At 44.0% G+C, this 20282-nt stretch overlaps 1 protein-coding gene across 1 annotated transcript in view; it reads left to right on the top strand.

Moving 5' to 3' along the window:
- Nucleotides 1-19796, top strand: part of TICRR (TOPBP1 interacting checkpoint and replication regulator) — a 46801-nt gene extending 27005 nt beyond the window's left edge. Inside the window, exons 16-22 of the mRNA XM_024766527.1 lie at nucleotides 9934-10024; nucleotides 11048-11109; nucleotides 12521-12655; nucleotides 13273-13430; nucleotides 15516-17673; nucleotides 17798-17923; nucleotides 18808-19796. Of these exons, the coding sequence (XP_024622295.1) occupies nucleotides 9934-10024; nucleotides 11048-11109; nucleotides 12521-12655; nucleotides 13273-13430; nucleotides 15516-17673; nucleotides 17798-17923; nucleotides 18808-18920 (2843 nt within the window). The 3' untranslated portion in view covers nucleotides 18921-19796. The remainder of the gene's footprint in view (nucleotides 1-9933; nucleotides 10025-11047; nucleotides 11110-12520; nucleotides 12656-13272; nucleotides 13431-15515; nucleotides 17674-17797; nucleotides 17924-18807) is intronic.
- The last annotated feature ends 486 nt before the right edge of the window (nucleotides 19797-20282 follow it).

Below are 20282 nucleotides of genomic sequence, written 5' to 3'. Positions count from 1 at the left end.
TGACTCCTGGCTGCAGCACCAAGAGCCTTTCATCCACACGGTTCAGAATAAAAGGGAGAAAAAGTAGAGAGAAAGAATTAGTAGAAGTAGGAAGGAAGGAAGGAAGAAGAAAGAAGGAAAGAAAGAAAGGAGAGAGGGAGGGAGAGAGGAAGGGAGGGACGGTGGGAGGAAGGAAGGAAGGAAGGAGGGAAGGAAGGAAAAAAGAAAGAAGATAAAGTAAAATATAATAAAGTTATTAAATTAAAAATAATTATTAAGAAAAAGAATTTTAAAAAAACGGACAGATAGAAACTTAGGACAAATGGTGGAAGCAAAGCTATACAGACAAAATCTCATACAGAAGCATACACATACACACTCACAAAAAGAGGAAAAGGGGAAAAAATCATAAATCTTGCTCTCAAAGTCCACCTCAATTTGGGATGATTCGTTGTCTAAAGGAGGGAAGGAAGGAAGGAAAGAAAGAAGATATAGTAAGATAAAGTTATTAAAATTAATAAGAAAAAATTTACAAAAAGAAAAAAAAAACGGACGGATAGAACCCTAGGACAAATGGTGGAAGCAAAGCTATACAGACAAAATCGCACCCAGAAGCATACACATACACACTCACAAAAAGATGAAAAGGGGGAAAAAAATCATAAATCTTGCTCTCAAAGTCCACCTCCTCAATTTGGGATGATTCGTTGTCTATTCATGTATTCTACAGATGCAGGGTACATCAAGTTGATTGTGGAGCTTTAATCCGCTGCTTCTGAGGCTGCTGGGAGATATTTCCCTTTCTCTTCTTTGTTCTCACAGCTCCCAGGGGCTCAGCTTTGGATTTGGCCCCGCCTCTGTGTGTAGGTCACTGGAGGGCGTCTGTTTTTTGCTCAGACAGGACAGGGATAAAGGAGCCGCTGATTCGGGGGCTCTGGCTCACTCAGGCCGTGGCGGGTGGGCAGGGGCACAGAGTGCGGGGCGGGCCTGCAGCGGCAGAGGCCGGCGTGACATTGCACCAGCCTGAGGCTCGCCGTGCGTTCTCCCGGGGAAGTTGTCCCTGGATCCCGGGAAACTGGCAGTGGCGGGCTGCACAGGCTCCCCGGAAAAGGGGTGTGGATAGTAACCTGTGCTCGCACACAGGCGTCTTGGTGTCGGCAGCAAAAGCCTTAACGTCTAATGCCTGTCTCTGGGGACCGCGCTGATAGCCGCAGCTCGCACCCATCTCTGGAGCTCTTTTAAGCAGCGCTCTTAATCCCCTCTCCTCGCGCACCAGGAAACAAAGAGGGAAGAAAAAGTCTCTTGCCTCTTCGGCAGCTCCAGACCTTTTCCCAGACTCCCTCCCGGCTGGCCGTGGTGCACTAACCCCTTCAGGCTGTGTTCATGCTGCTAACCCCAGTCCTCTCCCTGCACTCCGACAGAAGCCTGAGCCTCAGCTCGCAGCCCCAGCTGGTGAGCAGACAAGCCTCTCGGGCTGGTGAGTGCCCGTCGGCACCGATCCTCTGTGCGGGAATCTCCCTGCTTTGTCCTCCACACCCCTGTTGCTGCGCTCTCCTCCGCGGCTCTGAAGCTACCCCTCTCCACCACCCGCAGTCTCCACCCGCGAAGGGGCTTCCTAGTGTGTGGAAACCTTTCCTCCTTCACAGCTCCCTCCCATTGGTGCAGGTCCCGCCCCTATTCTTTTGTTTCTGTTTTTTCTTTTTTTTCTTTTGCCCTAACCCAGGTACATGGGGAGTTTCTTGCCTTTTGGGAGGTCTGAGGTCTTCTGCCAGTGTTCAGTAGGTGTTCTGTAGGAGTTGTTCCACGTGTAGATGTATTTCTGGTGTATCTGGCTCCTAACTGCTGGTGGTTTATGCTATCCTTGAAGTTCCTTGTCTTATAGATGTATCACTTCAATCTTCACTTCTGTCTTCACATGGCTTTCCACTTTGTGTCTGTGTGTTTCAAATATCTCTCTTCTTTCTTTTACTAGGATCCTCCCAATTCTTTTTAAATGTTAGCTAGAATTCAGCAGTGAAGCCATCTAGTCCTGGGTATTTTTCGGAAGTTTTTTTGTGTGTGTGTTTTTAATAAATTTATTTATTTATTTTTGTCTGTGTTGGGTCTTCGTTTCTTTGCGAGGGCTTTCTCTAGTTGTGGCAAGCGGGGGCCACTCTTCATCGCGGTGCACGGGCCTCTCCCGTTGCGGAGCACAGGCTCCAGATGCACAGGCTCAGTAGTTGTGGCTCACCGGCCCAGTTGCTCCGCGGCATGTGGGATCTTCCCAGACCAGGGCTTGAACCCATGTCCCCTGCACTGGCAGGCAGATTCTCAACCACTGCACCACCAGGGAAGCCCTGGAAGTTTTTTGATAACAGTTTCATTTTTTTTTTTTTACTTGTTATAGGTTTATTCAGATTTTCTGTTGCTTAGTCTGTTTTCAGTAGTTTGTGTCTTTCTAGTAATTTGTCCATTTCATCTAGGTTTTCTAATTTGCTGCTATACAATTGTTTGTAGTATTACCTAACAGTTCTTTTTTATTTCTGTAAGGTTGGTAGTTTTATTCTCTCTTTCATAGTTGTTTGAGTGTTCTGTATTTTTTCTTTGTCAATCTAGCTAAAGGTTTGTTAACTTAAAAATCTTTTCAAAGAGCCAACTTTTGGTTTCATTGATTTTTCTATTATTTTTCTACTCTTGATTTTGTTTACTTCCTGTGTAATCTTTATTTTTTCCTTCCCTCTACTTGCTTTGATGTTAGTTTGATCTTTTTCAGTTTTCTTAAGATTAAGGTTTTGTTATTGATTATTTAAAATACATGCTTTTTTTAAATTTATATCACTCATTGAACAGTTTATCACCACTGTCCTTTGTTTTAAATTTTTTATTTTATATTGGAGTATAGTTGATTTACAATGTTGTATTAGTTTCAGGTGTACAGCAAAGTGATTCAGTTACACATTATCATATATCCATTCTTTTTCAGACTCTTTTCCCATATAGGTTATTAGAGAATATGGAATAGAGTTATTTGTGCTCTACAGTAGAAGCTTGTTGATTATCTGTTTTATATATAGTAGTGTATATATGTTAATTCCCAATTCCTAATTACCCCCACCTTTCCCCTTTGGTAACCATAAGTTTGTTTTCAAAGTCTGAGTCTGTGTCTGTTTTGTAAATGAGTTCATTTGATCATTTTTTTAGATTCCACATATAAGTTATATCATATTTGTCTTTCTCTGACTTACTTCACTTAGTATGATAATCTCTAGGTCTATCCATGTTGCTGCAAATTGCATTATTTCGTTCTTTTTTATGGCTGATATTCCATTGTATATATGTACCATGTCTTCTTTATCCTTTCCTCTGCCGATGAACATTTAGGTTGCTTCCATGTCTTGGCTGTTGTAAATAGTGCTGCAGTGAACATTGGGGTGCATGTATCTTTTCGAATTATGGCTTTTTCCAGATATATATGCCCAGGAGTGGGATTGCTGGATCATATGGTAGTTCTATTTTTAGTTTTTAAAGGAACCTCCATACTGTCCCCCATAGTGGTTTAGGTACCAATGTAAATGTACCAGTTTACATTCCCAACAACAGTGTAGGAGGGTTCCAGGCTTCTTTTTTGTTTTTGTTTTTGTTTTTTTTTTTTTTTTTTTTTTTTTTTTTTTTTTTTGCAGTATGCGGGCCTCTCACTGTTGTGGCCTCTCCCATTGCGGAGCACAGGCTCCGGGCGCGCAGGCTCAGCGGCCATGGCTCACGGGCCCAGCCGCTTCACGGCATGTGGGATCTTCCCGAACCGGGGCAAGAACCCGTGTCCCCTGCATCAGCAGGCAGACTCTCAAACACTGCACCACCAGGGAAGCCCTTTGTTTTTGTTTTTGACCACGCTGCATGGCTTGTGGGATCTTAGTTCCCTGACTAGGGATCGAACCCATGCCCCCTGCAATGGAAGCATGGAGTCCTTACCACTGGACTGCCAGGGAATTCCCCAGACTTCTTTTTTAATACAGCTTTTTACAGGTACAAATTCCCCTCTAAGCGCTGCTTTAGCTTCATCCTATAAGTTTTGGTATGTTGTTTTCAATTTCATCATCTCAAAATATTTTCTAATTTCCCTTGTGATTTTTTTTCTTTGGTCCTTTGGCTATTTAGGAGGGTGTAAATTTTCACATATTTGTTAATTTCACAAATTTCTGTTATTAATTTCTAATTTCATACCTTTGTAGTTGAAGAACATACTTTGTATGATTTTGGTCTTTTTAAATTTTTTGAGACTTGTTTTATGGCCTAACATTTGGCCTGTTCTGGCGAATATTCTGTGTGTACTTGAGAAGAATGTGTGTTCTGCTCTTGGGTAGAATGCCTATAGATGTCTGTTATGCCTAGTCTGTTTATGGTGTTCAAGTCTTCTGTTTTCTTTTTGATCTTCTGTATAGATGTTCTATCATTGAAATCAGGGTATTAAAGTCTCCAAGTATTATTGTTGACTTATCTATTTTTTTCTTCCTTCAATTCTGTCAGTTTCGCGCTTCATAGAGTTTGGGGCCCTGTTGTTAGTTGCGTGTATATGTTTATAATTGTATCACTTAATGGATTGAATTTTTTAAATCAACATGATGAACTTTGTCTTTTGAACCTTTTTTGACTTAAAATCTATTTTGACAATAATTAGCCATGCGAGCTCTCTTTTGCATACAATATCTTTTTCTGTCCTTTTACTTTCAACCTCTTTGTATCTAAAGTGAGCTTATAGACAGAATATAGTTGCATCATATTTTTAAAAATCCATTCTGCCAATTTCTGCCTTTTCTTTTTTTTTTAACATTTACTTTTTTTATTTGGTTGTGCTGGGTCTTAGTTGCAGCTCACCAGCTCCTTAGTTGTGGCACATGGGCTCCTTAGTTATGGCATGCATGTGGGATCTAGTTCCCTGACTAAGGATCAAACCTAGGCTCCCTGCATTGGGAGCACAGAGTCTTAACCACTGTACCACCAGGGAAGTCCCCAATTTCTGCCTTTTAATTGAAACACTTGATCCATTTACATTTAATGTAGTTACTGATAAGGAAAGACTTCTGCCATTTTCTACTTATTTTTTTATGTATCTTATACTTCTTTTGTTCTTTCATTTCTCTGTTACTGCCTTTTTTGTAGTATATTGTTTCGATTCCCTTCATCTTTTTTTCTGTATATTTTCTAATTATTTTCTTAGTGTTTACCTTGGAGATTACAATTAACACCTTAAATTTAAACCTGTTGAATAATACGACTTAGTTTCAATAGTATACACTCTTTTCCTATATATTTCCATCATATTTAGCAAATTTACAACCATTATTTCTCCCGACTTTTTTCTGCCCTTTTCTCTCTTCTCCTTTTTCTTCTTCTAGGACTCCCGGTGTCTGTATATTGTTATGCTTGGTGGTATCTCACAGGTCCCTTAAGCAGGCTTTGTTCATTTTTCTTCATCCTCTCTTCTTTCTGCTCAGACTGGATAATTTTGATTGTCTTATCTTCAAGTTTATTGATTCTTCTGCCTGCTCAAATCTGAGGTTGAACCCCTCTAGTGAACTTTTCATTTCAGTTATTGTACTTTTCAGCTCAAAAATTTGTTTGGTTCCTTTATATAATTTCTGTCCCTTTATTGGTATTCTCATTTTATTTATCCATTGTTTTCCTTATTTCTTTTAATTCTTTGTTCTTTTTTTTTCCTTGAGCTCATTGAGCATGTTTAGAATATTTGATTTAATATATTTGACCAGTGATTCCAATGTCTGGGATTTCTCAAGGGTGGTTTCTGTCAAATTCTTTTTTCCCGGACACACTTTCCTGTTTCTTTGTATGCTTTATAATTCTTTTTTGAGAATTAGATATTCTGAATATTACAGTTGGTTAACTCTGGAGATCAAATTCTCCCACTTCTGAGGAATTGCTGATCTTTGCTTATTGAGGGCTTGTCCATTTGTGCGTTTTCCAAACTATTTTTTACAAAGCGTGTATTCCTTCTTGTGTGGTCACTGAAGTTTCTGTTCTGTTATCTCTGTGGTTAGCCAGTGACCTGACAAAGATTTCCTTAAGTGTCTGGCTCCAAAAAGGTGTTCCTGTCCCTCTAAATCTTCTGTTAGATGCAGTGGGGGAAAGCTGCTGCAGCCTGAGAGAGCAGAAATCAAGGCGAATGTCTGCACCAGCCCCACAGGACTCCACTCTCCAAAACACACTGACTGAACCGTATAACCCCAAATTTGGAAGACAGGGTCCCCACTGTCTGCCCTACCACCAGCCAGCTGCTCCTAGAATGTGGGCCGCTGTCCCCACAGCTACAGCAGGGCTGAGTAAAGGAGGCTGGTAGCTGGTTCGTGCACGTCATTTACTTACTAAATATCAGCCTCTCCCTTCATCAGACACGTCCCCGGTTGTCGTAAGTGCCAGTCAGGTTCCAGAGTTCCAAAATAGTTTACTCTGATAATTTTTTCCCCTAGTTTTCTAGTTGTTTTGTGGGAGGGACCAAACCCTAGAGCTTCCTACTTCCCTGTTTCATGTGATGTCACTTTTTCTAGGGGTTACAATTAAGTATCTTAATTTATCTAGTTGAGGTTAATACCAACTTAATTTCAGGAGTATACAAAAACTTTGCTCCTGTATAACACTGTTTTCTATCCCATTCTTTGGGCTGTATTGTCATACAGATTACATGTTTATGCATTGTATGCCCATCAGTACATTTGTAATCATTGCTTTATCTTTTAACTCAAAGGAGAAAAGGATTACAAACAAAAATACTTTTTTTTTTTTTGCTGTACGAGGGCCTCTCACTGTTGTGACCTCTCCCATTGTGGAGCACAGGCTCTGGACGTGCAGGCTCAGCGGCCATGGCTCACGGGCCCAGCTGCTCCGTGGCATGTGGGATCTTCCCGGACTGGGGCACGAACCCGTGTTCCCTGCATCGGCAGGCAGACTCTCAACCACTGCACCACCAGGGAAGCCCCAAAGATACTTTTATTCTGTCCTTTGCATTTACTTGTATAGTTGCCTTTACAGTGCTCTTTAATTCTTCATGTGGATTCATGTTACTCTATAGTGCCCTTTCCTTTCATCCTGAAAGACTCCCTGTAGAACTGACATTACTTTTAGGGCTGGTCTGCTAGTGTCAGATTCTCTCAGTGTTGTTTTTTGGGTGTTTCTTTGGAGGTGGAGAGGATGTGCTGATTTCTCCTTCATGTTTGAGTAACAGTTTTAGAGGATACAGAATCCTTGAGTCTTTTTCTTTCAGCATTTTGCCTTTCATCACAGTGCCTTTTTGTTATCCTATGTTTCTGATGAGAAATCAGCTGTTAATCTTATTGAGGGTTCCTGGTACATGATGGATCACTGCTTTCTTGATTCTTTCAAGATTCTCTCTTCCCCTTTGGCGTCTAACAGTTTGATTATGATTTGTCTGGTGTGGATCTCTTTGACTTTATCATACTTAGGTTTGTTGAGCTTCTTGGCTACGTAATGTCTGTCATCAAACATCGGAAGTTTTCAGTCAGTATTCCTTCAAATATTTTTTCTGCCTCTTTGTCTCCTCTTCCTCCAGGACTTCCACTGTGTCTGTTATTATGCTTGATTGTGTCGTACGGGTGTCTGAGACTGTTCATTTTTCTTCTTTTTTCTTTTTGTCCCTCAGACTGGATAATCTCAATTACTTGTTTTCAATTTTGTTGATTCTTTCTTCTGCCACCTCATATCAACTGCTGGGCCCCTCTAATGAGTTTTTCATTTTAGATAGTGTACTTTTCAACTTGAGAATTTCTATTTGGTTCTGTTTTTTTTGTTTGTTTGTTTTTTTAAATGGAAAGGACTTTGTTGGCTACTTTGTATGGGCCAGGAGCTGCTGTAAGCATTTACACAGATTTGCTCTTTTATTCCTAAATGCACACACACTTTTTTTATTATTATTAATTTATTTATTTATTTTTGCTGTGTTGGGTCTTAGTTTCTGTGCGAGGGCTTTCTCTAGTTGTGGCAAGCGGGGGCCACTCTTCATCGCGGTGCGTGGGCCTCTCACTATCACGGCCTCTCTTGTTGCAGAGCACAGGCTCCAGATGCGCAGGCTTAGTAGTTTGTGGCTCACGGGCCTAGTTGCTCTGCGGCATGTGGGATCCTCCCAGACCAGGGCTCGAACCCGTGTCCCCTGCATTGGCAGGCAGACTCCCAACCACTGCGCCACCAGGGAAGCCCTGGTTCTGTTTTTTAATGATATCTCTATTGACATTCTCTGTTTGGCAAGTCATCAGGCTCATTCATACATTCCTTTAGTTCTTTAGATATGATTTTTTTTTTCCTTTGGACATATTTCAGATAGCTAATTTAAGGTCTTGGGCTAATAAATTCAATGTCTGGACTTCCTCAGGGATGCTTTCTGTTGAATGATTTTTTTTTTTTTCCCACTGTGTGTGGGCCATTCTTTCTTGTTTCTTGTCTCATATTTTTTGTTGACAACTGGACATTTTAAATAATGAGTCAACTCTGACGATCAGATTGCCACTGCTCCAGGGCAGGGTTTGTTGTTACCATTACTGCTTTTGTTTGTTTACTTTCCTGAACTAAGTCTGTTAAGTCTGTATTCTGTCATGTGTAGCCACTGAAGTCTCTGCTTGGTTAGCTTAGTGGTCAGCTAAGGGTTGGACAGAGATTTTCTTACATGCGCAGAACCAGTAAGTTTCCCAGCCTTTGCTGAGGGGCCCTATGTGTGCATTGGCTCATGTCTTCAATACTCAGCCAGACATTTTACAACTCTTTCTGTTTTCCAGAGCCTCAAGGTCAGCCAGAGGTGACAGCTAAGGGCCTTTTTGGGTCCATCCTGGGCATGCACACAGCCCTACCACACATGTACTTTTAGGGTCCCAGGAGTGTGTCAGAAGTCAGCAGAGTCCCTTAGGGACATCTCACTCCCCAGTTTTCCCATCTAAACTTCTGGTCAGCTTGTGGTTTGCCCTAAGTATTATCACCACCTCAGGCAGCTGTGATGTTTACAGTTGCTGCTGATTGTTTTCAGTAAATGCTCCCTGGGAAAAAGTTGTTTGCATTGGATGAGTTCTGAGTCAGGTCAAATAAAGACAGGCCTTGTGAGTGGGATTTTCCAGGGAACCGCCAGACAGACCAAATAGTTATCTGGGAATGGGGCTTTGGAGGAGCTTGGATCCCATTCTGTTCCATCCAGAGGCTCCTGGGCTGTTGGTTTTCACTGTAATTATGGGCTTTTGGTTCTCAAGGCTACCACAGGCCTAGGGAGAGGAGGTTGGGATTGGGGCAAGTTAAAGTTCCACAAAGCTTGCTATTCTTAATGAGATTCAGCTGCTTTTGTTGAAAAAATACTCCCTGGATTGTTCCAAACTGGTTAATTCCCAGAGTTCTGGAAAAATTGATTTTGAATTTTTGCCAGTGTTCTCGTTCCTTTAATGGAGGAGAGTTTTTTTTAAGAGGTCCTTACTCCACATTCCTGCTGACATCACTCCTCTTTCTAGTCATTTTTATCTCCCTTAAAACCAGTCCTCCCATGAGTAGCTTGCATACCTACTCTATTGAGAAAACTTATGCCAGAGCATGTTAGATTTATCGTTATATTAAATATCTTATTGCATGACACATCAGCATTTTCACATGCTTTATTTCATTTAATCATAAATACAAGAACCACCAATAGGTGCACAGGTGTGTTAGCCCAAATAAATGAGAACTTTTCACTTTTTCAGGAATATTATCTTAAAATTTTATAATATTTTACATTGGCTTATTTATTATTAAACTCTAATAGTGCTGATAAATTGTTATATCATGTTAAATTGAGTCTTATGGTTAGACCTTGGTCCAAAAGACCATTAAGAGCCACTCTGGCTAAACATTAGACCATATTTAAGTTCAAACTGTTCCCTTTGCCTTGCTCTTCCTTCTTGAAAAGATTATGTGAAATTTATCCTTTTTACATTTTAGGTTATCGCAAGCTGCTAACCAAGAGTGTGGCCGAGACTCCAGTACATAAGCAAATCTCCAGAAGGCTGCTTCATAGACAGATCAAGGGCAGGTAAATGACATCCTTGTCTATCTTCTTCATACACCTGCACAGCCCTCCTAATCTTATGGGCCATGTTTACCTTCTCATGACCTTTGTGACTCTAGTCTCAACTGTGTTGCTTATAACCAAAGAGCATTCTGTAGATTTTATGGGGGCTGGAGATCCGTACAGAATGCACTCTTTGTGTCTCGCCTCTTTCACTTGGCATAATTATTGAGATTTATCCATGTTGCATATATCAATAGTTCCATTTTATTGCTGAGTAGTATTCCATTTGAATGCATACTGCATGATTTAAAAATCTATTCATGTGTTGACCTGGGGGAGGAGGGAGTCTAACTGCCAGGCAAGGCTGGAAGTCTGGGATCCCAACTTGGCCTGTGGTGGGACCACAGCTTGCCATGACACTTGGAGTAGGGCAGTTCTGGTCTGAAAGTTTCTGTCTTGCTTGGCTGCCTCTTTCCTGGTTCTTTGGCTAAGGAGAGCTAGCTATCCTTAGGGCAGTTTTCATCTGCACCTCTTGGTGTATCGGGGTTGTCAGGTTGTCGAGCGCCCAATCTAGGAGCTCCGGGGGCTCGCTGCCCTGTCTCTCCTCAGGTACTAAAGTCCCAAGCCTCTTCTCTCCACCTTTGAGAGTCTTAGGCTTCCTTTATATGTAATATCCAGGGTTCTTAGCTGTACATAACAGGGAGAATGGGGAGAAGTGCATCTATCTACTCCTTCTTGTCAAGGCTCCATCTGGACATTGTTTGTGTGTGGATTTTACACACTTGTGCATGTTTATCTACAGGGTAAATTGTAAGAAGTGAAATTTGTGGGTCAGAAGGTATACATATTTTTAACTTTATATTGTCAAACTGCTTTCCAAAAAAAAAATATTCTTACCATTTCATTCTTGATAGTAATGTGTGAGAGTGCTTGCCAAAGACCACTTGTGGTCTTTGTTACCTTGTGAGGTGTGAACCTGTAGCTCTTTGACATGCGTCATTTATGAGTGGTGTTGAATAATCCTTGTACTTGCTGTTCCTCAAGGTCCTCTGACCCTGGTCCTGAAATTGATGTTGTTGAAGAGTCCCCAGAAAAAGGAGAAGATGGTATTACCTACTTTTGTTTTTTTTTTAGGGTTCTCAGTTTTTGTGTTTCCTCTACTTTCTGTGAAAGCTATTCTATACTGGTATTATCGCTCAGCATAGCCTAAGATACTTTACAGACATTATGACAGCTCTGGGCCCACAACATATATCAGTACATATTTACTGGTGAATGGTCTTTTACATAGAATGTACTGAGAGTTTCTGGAGAAGAAATATTTTTACACAAGAGAAATGGGATTCAGAGTGAAAGCTAAACTACTACGTTAATATAAAGTGCTGTGGCTTTTTAAAAAATATATATTTATTTGTTTATTTTGGCTGCACCGGGTCTTAGTTGCAGCATGCAGGATCTTTTAGTTGTGGCATGCGGACCCTTAGTTGCGGCATGCGTGCGGGGTCTAGTTCCCCGACCAGGGATTGAACTTGGGTCCCCCTGCATTAGGAGCGTGGAGTCTTACCCACTGGACTACCAGGGAAGTCCCCTGTGCCTTATTTTTGAAGTATACATGATGATGGGGCTTCCCTGGTGGTGCAGTGGTTGAGAGTCCGCCTGCCGATGCAGGGAACACGGGTTTGTGCCCCGGTCTGGGCAGATCTCACGTGCCACAGAGTGGCTAGGCCTGTGAGCCATGGCCGCTGAGCCTGTGCGTCCAGAGCCTGTGCTCCACAACAGGAGAGGCCACAACAGTGAGAGGCCCGCGTACCACGCACAAAAAAAGTATACATGATGAAGGAGGGGTTTCCAAAAACTAACTTCTTTAAATCAAGTAGTTTATGTTTATTGTAGAAAAATTAGAAAACACAGAGAAGCCAAGAATTTAATTATCACTTGGTAATCCCACAAATTAGAAATAAGTCTGTTGAGGGAGGAGATATGGGGATATATGTATACATATAGCTGATTCACTTTGTTATACAGCAGAAACTAACACACCATAGTAAAGCAATTGTATTCCAATAAATGTTTTAAAAAAGAGAAAGAAAAAACTATTAACATTTAGCTTTAATAATACTCTTACAGGTGTTGTTTCTATACAAATATGTGTAACATAAATATGAAAACTCTTTTTTAAACTTTTTAACAACTCACACTATACAAACCTTTTTTCACTCTACATCATTCTTAAAGGTGGCAGGTTATGAAATTTCTGCAGATTATAGTGGGGGGGTCAGGGTTTTTTTGGGTTTTGGTTTTTGTGGGGGGTTTTTTTTTGTTGTTTTTTTGGTACTTTGTTGGGGCCACGTATCATATCCCTCTTAGCTTTGTCTCACTTCAGAGATCTCAAAGCCAATAGCTTGTCAAATTTCCATCTTGTATGTGGTGTTACATAAATCTTACCCATTTAATATGTGGGGAAATGTCAAGCTTGCATTTCTTCTTGTCAGAACTAACTGTGATTAGTTCTTGTAGAAATAAGTTTGAGACGAAGTCCTCGAATCAAGCAGTTGGCATTCAGCAGGAAAAATTCTGGTTCCTTCTACTCTGTGTCTCAACCAAAGTCTCGAAGTATACAACGAGTTCACTCATTCCAGCAAGTCAAGTCAGGTAACAATGCTTGCCTACCTTTCTTCAGAGGTCCATGCAGATTTGGTGGGGAGTGTTGTTGGGAAAAGAATGAAGTTTGACGTTGGAGAAATAGAATAGGTATAAATATTTGAGGTTCAGAGTGATGACCAGATGAACAATCCATGGCCACCGTTTTCAGAGTCATCCCTTTAGATTCCAACGGCTGGCTGTCCACATTATCCTTGTGGGGTAATTCATTCATTCAAGAGGAAATTACCTGTAATTTCTACCATATGTTCAGATCCTACAGAAAGGCATCTCCAGGTGGAAGGTGCTGTTTGTCCTTCATTCTTTTATCATTATTAGCTTGGATTATCAGATATGTCTTTTTATATTTGCCTTTGCAAATTAAATTATTTCAGTTGCCTACATCTCCTAACACAGGGACTGGGCTTGATATGCAATGTTAAAATTCAAGAAGGCAGCAATTATTGGACTGCTGTCATAATTAGGTGGGATCTGCCCCTATTTGCTCTAAAAGAATTATCATCTTTCTCGTATGGACTGGCTGTTTTATGGGTATTTGGTGCGGGAGGCAGGTGGGGCACGCAGGAGTTGAGAAAGAATGAAATATTGTAACTGTTTTTGACTTGCAGACCAAAGAGAAAATTCTCCAATCCAAAGTATTCGGTCTCCCAAGAGGCTTCTTTTCGGGGCAGTGTCTGAGATGATCAGTCCCTCTGAGAAGGGTTCAGCTCGAATTAAAAGGCCTTCAGGAAACACACTGGGTTCTGAAATACCTATAGCTTATCAGGTATAAAATTACGATGATGTTTCAGATAGTATAGTTTGGGGAGCATGTAGTCATGGACAAGGAAAACCACTGAGTCCAGTAGGGAAGAGAAGATAATAACAGATGTGAGGTGGTTGGGGTTGACTTGAATGAATGATTATTGGGTGTATGGGGACTTAGGTAGCAGTTGGGCTGAGGCCAAGGTGGCAGGGAGGAGATCGAAAGATCTCGCCCTACTCTCTTGGCTTCATCTTCCATTTATATTGGACACTACGTATATATCCTTCTGAAATGTGCAGTAGCATTCATCTGTTTCTGTTAGATTGCCCACTCGATCCAGTCACCCATGTTAGAAACCTGGGAGTCATCCTGGACTTTCCCCTCTCCTCAGGCCTAGCTACTCAATTAGTCCTGCCCATTTTACTGACAAACTATCTCATACCCATTCCCTCTTCTCCATCCCTGCAGTTCCTGCCCTAGTTCAGTTCTGCCTGGAACACTTCAATAGCCTCTTCTCTCTCAAATTCATCCTGTCCCCAGAGGTCAGAGGGACCTTTGTGACCCCATTGGACGCTCCTCTGACCACATCACTTTGCTTGAAGCTCTACAGACTCTTCATCTGTTAAAGCAGGGTTTTCTAAGTTTTCCTGAAATGGAACCCTGTGTTCAAAGCTAATAATCTTTGTTTGGAAACCCAAAAACTGCTTAGAGGATGGAGGAGGATACGGAGGGAACTGTGGGGAAGGGTTTGAAAACCACAGATCTATAGAACCATGTTCATTCTCCTCCCTGGACAGGCAAGGACCTCCATGATCTGATCCCTGCTCAGCCATCTCTGCTTCACACTCCACCTTCCCAGCAGCCTCAGGATGCACACAACTGCTGTTTTTTGCTTTTGTGCCTTTGCTTACACTGTTTTCTATGCCTGAAGTTCCCTCTCCCCCACTTTCCCACCTTTTGTCTTCACGTGCTGACACCCATTCTTTTAAGACCTGACTCGCTATTCCTATTCCCTCTTTCTCCCCTTTGCTGGGTTAGATAGCCAACCCTCCCAGTGCTCCCATATTGTCCCATGCGTGCCCCTGTCATTGCATTGGCCATACTATATATCTGTCTGTATCCCACATGAAATGCCAACTAGACCAGGACTCCCTTGAGATGATCAGATAAGATTAAACAATAGGTGTTGGACCTCCTTACCTGTTGGAGTATTTAACTGCATTTTTGCAAGAAGGAAGGGAAGTTTTTTGCTGGAGAGTTTCCTTTCTGAGATGTTATCTTTGAGGCTGTGCCTTATATATCCATATATTCCATGTTCCACCTCATCCCCCCGGGCCTCCTCCCGCACACATTGCCTAGCACATAGCAGGTACTTAAAAGCACATGTTGAATGCAGATCAACAGCAGGTGATGTGGCTCTGAAAGGTTACTTTAGGCAAAGATCAGAAATAGTTGTCTCATTGAAGAAGATAGCTGTGAGTAGTGGAGTGACATAGAGTTAGAGGCAAAGCATGTTTTAGCTGTAGTATGCAAATTATTAAAACTATTTGTCTTAGGAGAAGAAACTAAGATTGGATACAGCGCTTGGTGCTAGAAAAAGTGGACATGTAAAATCTGGGTCATGTTTTGGAAGTGGAAACGTGTCACTATACGAAATCCAACTTAAGATCATTCCTTTGGCTGACTATAAATCTTCCAAATTTGACTTTTTTTTTTTTTAATTTATTTATTCATTTATTTATTTTTGGCTGTGTTGGGTCTTCGTTTCTGTGCGAGGGCTTTCTCTAGTTGTGGCAAGCGGGGGCCACTCTTCATCGCGGTGCGCGGGCCTCTCACTGTCGCGGCCTCTCTTGCTGCGGAGCACAGGCTCCAGACGCGCAGAGCTCAGTATTTGTAGCTCACGGGCCCAGCTGCTCCGTGGCATGTGGGATCTTCCCAGACCAGGGCTTGAACCCGTGTCCCCTGAATTGGCAGGCAGACTCTTAACCACTGCGCCACCAGGGAAGCCCCAAATTTGACTTTTTAATCATCTTAGACATTATTAAAACTCTTCAGAGAATATGGGTTATGATGTTCAAGCACTGAAATAAGCATTTTTCTTTACAGACTCCTGAGAAGAGTTACAGGAAATCTCCGGTCTTTTCTAAAGCTACACCAAGAAAGTTCCCTCATACACCACGAACTCCGTTGCGCACTCCTGAAAGGCTGCAAAAATCCCCTGCCAAACAGGTCCTTTTTAAGGAGTTCTTAAAAGACTTCTCACACGGCTGGCATTCGCCATCTCGACGAAAAGCCACTCCTCAGAAAGGACACTCCCTGGCAGAAAGTCACTCTCCTCTTGAAAAAATACCGAGAACTCCCCAAAGACAAGGTGGTCAGCCACCTAGATTTTTGCAGAATTCTGCTTGGCCACGTTTGGTGAATTCCAGTCCAGAAAGCACCTCCTGTCCGGCAGCCCTGGTTTCGTCAACTGCCCAGACCAGAAGTGAGTGTCTGACTCCCATCAAATACTCTCCTCGAATCCCTCTGAGGGCAGCAGCCTCGGGGGTCCAAAGACGAGCTGCCTTCGTAGGCACACCTCCAAGTCAGAAACGCCAACTCCTGCGTGGCTCCGGAGCGTCTCAGGCAGAGAAACTGGCGCAGCCATGGAATGATGCTGTCAGAACCCCAGAGAAACCAGGGAACACAGCTCTGACTTCTCCAAAGAAACCTGTTCCCTCTCCTTCATGCGGTATTTCCGAGAAGACTCCATTTGGGAATTTTTCTATAGAATCTCCTCCCTCTGGAGAACTGGATTGGCAAGAGGCCCAGAAATCACCCAGTGTAGCCACATCTCCCTCCTGTCCTGCTCCCTCGACTCCCTACAAAGCCTCACAGATAGCTAGATCTGACCTCCTACCGCCTCCACCCCCTTCTAAAATTGGGAAAAGGCATAATAAGACTTCTAAAACAGAAAGAAACTTCCAGGAGGGCCAGCCTAACAGCTCTGCTGTTCTCAGAGTTGCCACAACTGACAACCCAGCTGCCATCACAGATGCTAGAAAGAACCAGAAGGAAGCGACCCTCTCTCCTCCATCTCCTCCTGAAAGACATAGTTACCCTGGGACTGGCTTTGGGAGTCACTGGCATACATCCTCTCCTTTGCTTATTGCAAGAGACTCGGAGTATCTCACTCTCCTGGATGAAGCTGCTGAGCACCATAGCAGTGATAACTTAAAAAGCAACATTTCACCAGTGGAAGAAGGTGAGGGGTCAAGGATGGGTACTTATGAGAAGCCGTCTCTGTGTAACCCTGGGATTCCTCCCTCTTCTCCTTCCTCTGGGCCCAGCTCTCCCCTGACACCCTGCTACGACCTGCGCTGCACTGCAGACAGGAAGCAGCGCCAGGCTGCTGCCCAACTAGAGAATCTGCAGGCGTCAGCCTGGCCCTCCAGAGCCTCTACCAGCCCACAGACCTATGAGGTTGAGCTGGAGATGCAAGCTTCTGGCCTTCCCAAGCTTCGAATTAAAAAGATAGACCCCAGCTGTCTGTCAGAAGCTGAGCCTCTGCGAAAGGAGGAGAGCTCTCTGGGAGAGGAGAGCTGCCTCCCTGGTCTCGGCGTGCCCAGGGCCAGCAAGTCCTCAGGCAAACCCGAAGCCACCTACCTGTCGCCCCCCTGCCTTCGCCCCTCACACGGCACCCCCGGCAAGAGCGGGGGACAGACCTATATCTGCCAGTCCTGTACCCCCACCCGCTGCCCATCTAGTACCCCCTCTCCATTTCAGACAGAAATTGGGGTTCCTTGGACACCATCCCCCAAGCACAGCGGGAAGACAACTCCTGACACAATTAAAGACTGGCCCCGCCGGAAGAGGGCAGTGGACTACAGCCTCAGCTGCTCTGCTGGGAGGAGCGAGGGCAGTACAGACCTTCCTGGGGGAGTGTTGCTGCTGGAGCCGGAGGGGAAGGAGCGAGGCCTTGAACTCAGCATCACCAAGACCCCCATCTTGGGGGATTTTGAGCTCGAGGGGGTGTGTCAGCTGCCAGACCAGTCACCTCCCAGGGACAGTGAGCCTAAGGCTGAGGAAGCCTTCTCCTGGGGACAGTTTGGGTTGGGATCTCGGAAGAGACTCCTTTCTGCCAAGGAGGAGGCTGAGTGTCAAACCAAAAGAGTCTGTGACAAGCAGAGAGGAGACTCCCAAGTCGGTAAGAGTGAAGACAGGTCTCCAGGCACGGGTGTGCGACAGCTCCCCTCCACGGCAGGCGACGAGGTGTTTGTTTCAGGTGAGTTGGCCCCGTGCAGCTCTGTCGGGTGTGTTGGTCAGGAGGCACTGCAGAGACGCCTACCGGGAAGGCTGGGGCTTCCTTGTGAGGGCTGTGGGCTGTGCTGACTGTGCCGTTGCTGCAGGTGCCACCCCGCCTCCTGGCTGTGCCGTGTGGAGCTGCCTCTCTGCCAGCGGTCTGCAGGCGCTGACCCACTCTCCACTGCTGTTCCACGGGAAGGCACCCTCCTCTCAGTGTAAAGACACCAGAGGTAATTTGTTGAAGGTCCTAGAGATGTTACCAGGATCAATCTTCTATCCTTTGGTTAGCTCTATCCCAAGCTAGCTCGGGGTTTTCAGGCACTTGCATCTTGCAGGAGTCGTAGGGACTGCCACAGTTTGGGATGGTTTTATCCCTGCAGTGTCATGTGCCCTTCCCAGAGAAATACCACTTTAGAACTTATGTGTATTTGAACCAAAAAACCCCTCAATATCCTACCAAATTACTTCAGCTTCTTGAAGACAGTGACAGAAACTGGCACACAATCACTTCCTGCTCGTCTGTGGTCACTGGGATCTGAGGGGAAAGCAGCACGAGTGGTAGGTGGTGTGTGCAGAGCCAGCCATTTCCCCTCGGGGGTTATACCCCTGTGTTTCCATACATTCAGTCTGAGAACGGACTGGCTATTATAATCAGCCTTCAGACCCTAGGATTCCCCTCGACCCCACCTGGAAAGAACGGGATTCACCCTGTTAGCTGCACTGGTTAGAGAGGTTTCCTCTTTCTGCTAGAACTGCAGCAGGGTGCAGGAGGTGGGGCTCTTCAGTGGCTCTCTTCCCTCAAGACCATGATAGAAATCATGCAAAACAGCAAAACTGCCACAGATCTGAGACAAAAAGAACTGCATAGTATCAAACTGCAGTACCACAGGTATTCTGCGTTTTCACAATTACTTGTTGCTGTCAGCTCCATGCTGACAGTAAGGGCGGAGGGCCTTGAAAAAGTATAGGTAGTGTGTCTGTGGGAGAAGAGAACCTACAAGCAATGCTGGTTTTAAGTCCATCTTAACGTGTAACCCTCTGCAGTTGAAGCCCATTTTCTTTCGTTCTGTTCTCAGTTACTTCCTGTATGCTAAGTCCTTCTGCCTTTTTCTAGATGAGGATGTGGATGTATTCTCCCCCACGGCAGAAGACTCTCCTTTCAGCCGAGCATTCTCCAGGAGACGTCCCATCAGCAGAACTTACATACGGAAGAAGCTGATTAGCTAGTTAGGATGGAACTGGTTGGGGGACTTATAACTACAAACACTACTGAGCTTGCCCAGAGCTACCGCACTTCTTAACAGAAGTGTTCTGACAGCAGTTTTCTCTGGATGTACAAGGAATTCCAGACATGTATCTTAAAAGAATTCTTAGTAATGTACCCAGAAACTCAGTTCATTTGAGCCAGGGCCCTACTGGTCTGCTCATCATATGTAACCCTCAGTTTGCTGCACAGAAACAGGAATAACCAAGGCTTAATGGAACTTAGGAAATTTAAAACATGAAGGTGAGGTCAGCCAGGTCCCCATGGGCATAAAGAAACTGGGGCCTGGTCCCAAGCCTCCTTTACCATGATCAGCTTTCAGATTCCCACGTGAATGCCTTCAACTTTTCAAATCCCCCTTGTGGAGTCTGTCCACCTCCAAGCCCAGCCCTAACCCACAATGCCTGCCCTGCCCTTAGTAAGGTGGTATAGCTGGTGGTGTAACTCAGAGGCAGCCTGGGAGTCAGGAACCAGACAAGGAACTGTTAAGGTCAGGATCCGATTCCACCCCACCCCAGCTGTGACCATGGCAAGTTCAGACCACTCTGCTTCACTTACGAAATGGGAGAAGGACCCCTACACATCGGTCCCTCACAGAGCTGCTATAGGCCAGGAGCCCAAGACAGAGGCAATGCCTGGAGATGGAAGCAGCATCCACCAAACAGAAGACTGGCATGGGGGCAGAATAAATCTTTTGCATTCCCTGTGTAACAATAAAATCATCTCTAGCTACTTGGCATTCAGTGCATTTCTGTATAACATTCCAGCCTGAGGTTAAATGTGACCATGGTCCAGCTCTAGTGGTTTCTGGAGCAGCCACATCTCAAGGTCTGCCCCGAGAGTCGGCTAGTCCCTGGCACAGTTCCCACCATTCACAGGGAGACTCACCTGAGTCGTGGATATGCCCAGAGCACCCAGTGGACCAGTGTGCTGTCAAGTCTTGGCCAGGAGCTTCACTAACAGCTGATTCAATGGTCTCATGGTCTCTGAAAAACTTTCAAGCCTGTTGTTGTTCTGTTCCCAAACCTGAGTCTTACTATGATCTTCTTGTAAATCAAACTAAGTGAAAACTCCCATTTCTCCCTCCAGAGATTACTGTCATTTATTTTAAAATGGTTTTCGAAAATCTTTATACTACTAAGCTTTTCAGTCCCCCCACCCCCGATATACATAAGACCATTTAAACCACAACCCTGTGGCCATTGACTGTTCTGTGACAAGCCTTGGCTGAACTTCAGAACCAACAGCACACACATCAGCGTGAGACTAGAATCATCCTTCTGAAACTCAAGCCAAAAGGTGGCAGAAGGAGAGAGACAAGATGG

Source organism: Neophocaena asiaeorientalis, unplaced genomic scaffold, assembly GCF_003031525.2.
Source record: "Neophocaena asiaeorientalis asiaeorientalis breed wild unplaced genomic scaffold, Neophocaena_asiaeorientalis_V1.1 scaffold346, whole genome shotgun sequence".
NCBI classification, from domain to species: domain Eukaryota; kingdom Metazoa; phylum Chordata; class Mammalia; order Artiodactyla; family Phocoenidae; genus Neophocaena; species Neophocaena asiaeorientalis.
This window is presented reverse-complemented; position numbering and strand designations above follow the sequence as displayed.